We start from the raw sequence: 6,120 nt of genomic DNA on the forward strand, positions 1-6,120 counted from the left end.
AATGACACTGACTAGACTTCTACGTGATTTCAACTGTTTGGACGGAAAATTGCAATAAATAAATCTTACTATGAACAATTATCTTGAGCACTGACTGGATTTTAAATACTTAGAAATACGATGTCTGCATCCGTCCCCCGCATCATACACCCAACCCCTGTCCTACTTCAATAGTTTCCAAAAGGGAAAAAAATTGTGGATAAAATTGTTTAAGATTCATAACCCCCAGGATATTCACAAGGATAAAAACATACATATAGTATGCTTATTCGTTAAGCACAAGCCTTGACAACGCTTATCCAAACACCAAAAATTCTAACCCCAACTTTCGAGTTCCTCCAAACTAGTACAAGTGTAGTATTGGCTGCATTCCATTTAAGAAAGTGTGGACGTCTCCTTTCTTATTACGTCTTCACAGATGTAGCAAATATGTGAAAAAAAAACAACAACAACAAAAAAAACAAAAATGTAGGCGCGCTTGATTTATGTAAGCTGCAAGTGAACTGTCCTTGCTTCAGGGTTATCTGGTAACTGAAATCAAGCAGAACTCAAGCAACTGAAATACTGAGAACTAATTTCAAATCTAGTTTTGCCCCAGATCTGACAGCAGAGGTGTATAAACCCAGTGGTTGTGTTGCTGCAGATCTGATGGAGGAAACGACTTTCTGACACCGAACACAAACGGTTCTATGATATCCCTTCGTAAGTAACATCCCTCCCTCCCTCCCTCCCTCCCTTCATTCCCCTTATCCTTACTCCAACCGAAATCTACTGCTCCCCGGTGCGTTCCAGGCTGTCTATGACGCGACTCAGCCTGATGTTGAGCAGCCTGATCTGAGTGTCCAGGTGGTCGATCTTCTCTTCCAGCGAACCTGCCCCGCCTCCCCGACGCCAGTAGGCTCCCACGGGCCCCGTCATGAAGTACACCGCCATGATGAAGCACAGAGGCAGCACCGCGCGCTCGGGGTCGCCCTCGAACTTCTGCAGGATGTAGAGGCAGGACAGGGCGAAGAGGGCGACGCGCGCCAGCCAGAAGAAACGGCCAAAGACGGCGTGCAGCAGGTAGAAGAAACCCCCCAGGAACAAGGAGAGGAACCAATAGGCCAAGAGCACAGCGGCGACGAGGAGCAGGGCGCGTGCTGGGGAGTTGGTGAGGGAGGTGGGGCTGAAGTAGTGGCTGAGGTTGGAGGCTACAAGGGGAAAAACAGAGAGAGAGAGAGAGAGAGAAAAGAGATACAGATAGAGAGTGGGGAGGCAGGGAGAGGAGAGGAAAAGATGACTGTTGTTCTGCTGAACACTCCTTGCTGCAAGAAATAATCTTTTTCTCATGTGGAACTATACAGCTGAAATGAATTGGTCAACACAGGCAAGCAAAAAATGAAAAACAGATGGGGAAACTGGACCTTCTGTTAAGACTGAATGAGTGTTGTCCAAATACTTGGTTACGTGGTAAAAAACAAAAACACAAAAAAGTTACATCATTTGCCTAGAAGCAGTTGGTGTATCTTGCTCAAATCTGGCTTTTACAACCAATGTCACATGTCTCTCTCTCTCTCTCTCTCTCTCTCTATTTGTGTCTGTCTGTTTCTCTTCCAACAAAAAAAAAGAAATGGCACAAATCTAATCTTAAAAATACAAAACTTACAATCAATGCCCATCACATCCAGCAGATCTGTCCAGACCTTCCAGATGGTGTCGAGGAAAGAGTCCACTCCATGGACGAACCGCTCCGTCGTCTTAGAGAAGAACTACAGAACAAAAGAGCGGGGGTGACGAGGGGGTTAAAGCCTGTTTACATTCACTCTGTATTCTGACCAAGCTAGGTACATGCACATTCATATAAAATGATCATTGATCAGAACTTAAGCAGGCAGTGAAAACCCACAGTAAAAGGAATAAAGTGTGTATACAGTATGTCTCAGTATCCTGCCTGACATCAGTAATGTGCCAGCTAACTTCATCAGGCTTATGCTGGTTATTTTAAGTCAGAATTGTTTCCACATGGCAACTGAAAAGCAATACCTAACTATTCAAAATGCATGTAACAAAATCCAACATCCATGATCCAATTGTTTGTTTTTTTTACTTTGGCGACATCTTTGGTGATAAGATGGACAATTAGGCTATTTATAAGCCATTTATAACAGTTCCATCAAAGTAAAGAAACAGTAGATCCGGGCCTGCAAGAGAGGCTTATTGTAAAGGTCTTGATCAGGGCCCAAAGCTGGTTCATGGGAAGATAAAACTGGGTGTCCAAAATTATTCTTGAGAAATTGTAGCAGTCTGAAGCTACTGGCTGCTATGTTACGCTGCCTAATTCTTCTTAAGTCGCTGCAAAGTAGAATGGACTGCATTAACAACTGGAGGCTGAAAGGCAGTACCTTAAACACAATTATATACATTAGGTGACATAATAGCTTACAAAATCAGTTTTGGGTCCACAAGAACTTTTGAAAACATGAGTCTCTTGAGTTAAAAAAAACAACAAAAAACACAGATCTTCTGTATAAAAAAGGTATTCATGGCTAGATGTAGGTCTATAGCCTATGTCTAAGTGGCTTAACTGCTTAGAAAACCAGATCATAGAAAAGCCTACAGCGATTATCAGAGGCATGATGTGTAACCTCATTTTCATTTTGCTGCAGACAGGAAGCCACTGTGCTTAACAGTTATCAGTACGACTGATTAGAAGAGACCTCAATTTAGCCCTCAGCAGTAGCCGGGTGCCTGCCTGTATATGGATAATTCTATTTCAAAACATATCCATTTATTAAGAGGTCATTACCTGAAGTTCACCATTCAATATCACTAAAATACACAGAAAAAAAAGGTAGAGAGTTGTACCTTTTGTCGCTGTACCAGACTTTGTAAGTGGTGTCATTACTAACAATCACATTGTAAGAGTAGGTGTTGTTTTTCTTTTCATTTTGGAACCAGGCTCGTCATACGCTGTGATATTGCCCACCGACTTTAATTCCATGTCACTATTGGCAGTCAGCATCAGTTGGCTAGTACACTAAGCATTAACAGTTGAGGACTAAGCTACATCTGTGCTGATCAGCCCTGTAACTGCTGAATCTGCCCTTGGCTTTGCGGAGGAGTCAGAGGGAATCTGGTATATAGCTTATTGCATGACACCCCCTTCTCTCTCTCACACACACACACACATTTTGCCTGTCACTCTCCATTGCACTCTAACAGAAAAGCTGAGAGACACAGGGGGTTTATTACAAGGTCTTGTGAGGACACCTTTAAATACTGACCATTTTTACATGTTCTCATTCACTGTAAGCCTGCAGGGTGGAGTCAGAAAGTGAATATTCACACATGTACATCATAGATGTAAGTGGAGTGCGCTCTGGCAGCTATATGCAGAGGAAGTAACATCAGGTTTCTAAATGCAGAAGTGCAATCTGACCAACGACAGGATGCAATAGCTACCAATGTGCTTCCTTACCAAGAGGGTGTTTCTAGTAATTTATGGGTTGAAACCCGACATGAAGAAACAGCTGTTACTGCCTGGGCCAATGGGGCTATGCCATCTGTGCAGCAGGAGATAGGTGACATTAGATAAAGCCAATTGTGCCATGCACTGCTTTGCTGCTGACAGGCTGGCTAAAGAGCAGTTGCATTGCATAACAAATAATTGGATTCAAGTCATAATGCATTAAGCACATACTTCATTAGTGTGTTTACAGCAGCGCAACATAACCTGACATCTGCTGTGGTTGGATAAGGTAAGGGCTAATTTTTCAAAATGGCAACCGTTGCCAGGCCAGGGCGCGCTTCTTCCCTGTTCGCCATGCCGCTGCGGGGTAGGAGGCGACTCTAATGAACTTACAAGCAAGCTGGACCCGAAACCGGTCTATCACCTTGACGGATACGTGCAGTGCCCTCACCTTGTACAAGCCCCTAATGCTGTCCTCTCCAAAGACATTGCTCAGAGTCTGGTAGATGCCATTCGCCGCCCGTCGGAAGCTGTTCTGGTTGCTGGAGTCCTTCCTGCTCCTGGCCGCTTCGGCTGCACACAGCAGAGAGGCGAAAAGCACCAAGAAAACCACGATAAGCCTGATTCCCTTCATAGCGTCAGAGGCCCCGAGAAGTCAAGGAGAAATGTGTGTCAAAATGGTCCAGTCAAATGCAGATTAAAACGGGGGGTTAGCTGCCTAAAAGTGACACCTCGGCGAAGGATGACAGTGGAGCTGGCTGTGGTGATGGGGGAGCGCTTGTGCTGCGTTCAAGTGATGCTCGTAAACCCCTTCTTCCGCGGTCTTATATTGTAACTACGGCTCGTCGTGCAATGAAGTAGCCCATTTTTGGTCGAAATTAATAACAAAGTGTGTAACAAAATTGATGGTTGCTGCTTTATTTTAGAAATCAAGCGACACTGAGCTACTTTGTGCTGCCGAGTTCCCAGCTCTATTTACCAATTTTATTCGGGCCGTTCATATTTGCTCACCTCGTAATCGCGAGTTTTCCGATGACAAAGGAAGGCAACACTTTTCTTCATGTTAATTTGAGGCAGGCTAGACGCATCTCAAGCTTACTGCTGCCCTCCAGTGGTAAGTAGGCAGCCTCTCCGCTCTCCGTGATCTCATTAAAATAAATGATTGTAATAAAGGCAAGAAGTCTTGCTTTATTCATGGCTCTCTGCTCTGTAACACTTAAACATTGGGCTATTTCAGGGCCAATGCCAGTGTCCAGGGCAAACCTCCTGCTTGTGTGCAGGAAGCTAAACTAAAGAGGTAGGTCACTCATGTTCCAGAGAGACAGTTGTGGCCTTGATGGTTTTCTCCTGAGTTCTCTTTTATTGCATTGTGGGATATTCTTGCAGGAGGAAGTAAACAGGCCAGGATTGCAAAACATGACAAAAAGAGTGGCACAGTATGGCTAAATGCTGGAACAGTTCTATTTGCTACAGACACAGGCAAACTAGATTGCTGAAAACTGTTTAGACAACTTTATATGTTAATTTTCTACGGTGTGGTTGAGCTACATTTCCCCTATTATCTGTATGGTTAAAATGAAGGATTTCCCTGTGAGGCAGTACGTAGAGAGGCAAATTACTGTTTTGTTCACAAATTAGGTTTGAACAAAATGAATACCACAGGAACATTATTAGGGATAGGGGTAGACTCAATATAGTTGCATGTCTGTCACGTTTTATTCACCCACTAGATGGTAGGGTTGGACTATGGTTAAAATTTGATGAAACTTCACCATGAAAAACCCCCCCAGATGAGATCAAAGATTATGTACAAAGAATTTACAACATTTTGTCTCACACCAATGTCACGAAAAAAACAACTTAAGTGACCTTATACATATTTTTTAGAAGGATAGTACAAATATCACAGCAAAACTATAAGTACAGTAGAGTAGTACCTATAGCAATATTATAGGAGTTATATGAATATTATAGGCCTATTGATAGGATAGGAGATAAAAACACATCTTCTTTTACTCTGTCTTCTGTTTCTTTAGGCCATTCCTATTCTTTAATTCTAAGAGCGGAGCGTTACGTGGTATCCAGGCAACGACGCACACAAAATAACATGAGTACAGAAGCACGTCGACAACGAGAGCAGTGAAGGAATTTTTTATTTTTTTTACCCTGGAGTTGCATAAATGTCTAAAAATGGCAGCTATGCGTCGATTCGAGGCCAAACGACGCAGGGTATTTGTAAACCTGACGTTTCGTTAACTTATCAGTCTGTCCTTTTTTTTTTTTTTTTTTTTTTTAAAGTAAAGGAATAAAAAATGTATGGCCGTTCTCCAAGAGTCACCTTCATGACAGCAGGCAGCACCTCGTCCACAGTTGGCCCTGGATCCTACGATGTCACCCACTACAATCATGGAAAATCAGGTAGGATTTACGATCAGGTTTCAGATGAGAAACTATACACTAATCCAGTTTAATTTCAAATTGAGAAACCCACCCGTTGGAGACAGGTCAATTAACTTCGAGTCGTTGTTTTCCCCCCAAACTGATGTAGGCTAGCTTAAGTTGTACGTTAGCTTTCATTCAAACACTATCCTGTGAAGGTAGAACATAGTATAAGCGGTGGCCATTTTAGTTTTGAGAAAACTCAAGACATCATCATAATCGTTCTCAAACAG

At 42.9% G+C, this 6,120-nt stretch overlaps 1 protein-coding gene across 1 annotated transcript; it reads right to left on the reverse strand.

Annotated features, from left to right (window-relative positions):
- Positions 1 to 768: 768 nt before the first annotated feature.
- bri3bp (bri3 binding protein) lies at positions 769 to 4,171 on the reverse strand. Its single transcript, XM_071529493.1, has 3 exons — positions 3,900 to 4,171; positions 1,646 to 1,748; positions 769 to 1,190 (listed from the first exon to the last, which is right to left on the reverse strand). Exons 1-3 carry the CDS (start codon positions 4,080 to 4,082, stop codon positions 769 to 771), a joined length of 708 nt encoding a protein of 235 aa, XP_071385594.1. The 5' UTR covers positions 4,083 to 4,171.
- Positions 4,172 to 6,120: the final 1,949 nt, after the last annotated feature.

The sequence above is a fragment of the Centroberyx affinis genome, unplaced genomic scaffold, assembly GCF_046629955.1.
Source record: "Centroberyx affinis isolate AG114_WGS23_722 - 3 ecotype Tasmania unplaced genomic scaffold, CSIRO-AGI_Caff_v1 ptg001793l_1, whole genome shotgun sequence".
NCBI classification, from domain to species: Eukaryota; Metazoa; Chordata; class Actinopteri; order Beryciformes; family Berycidae; genus Centroberyx; species Centroberyx affinis.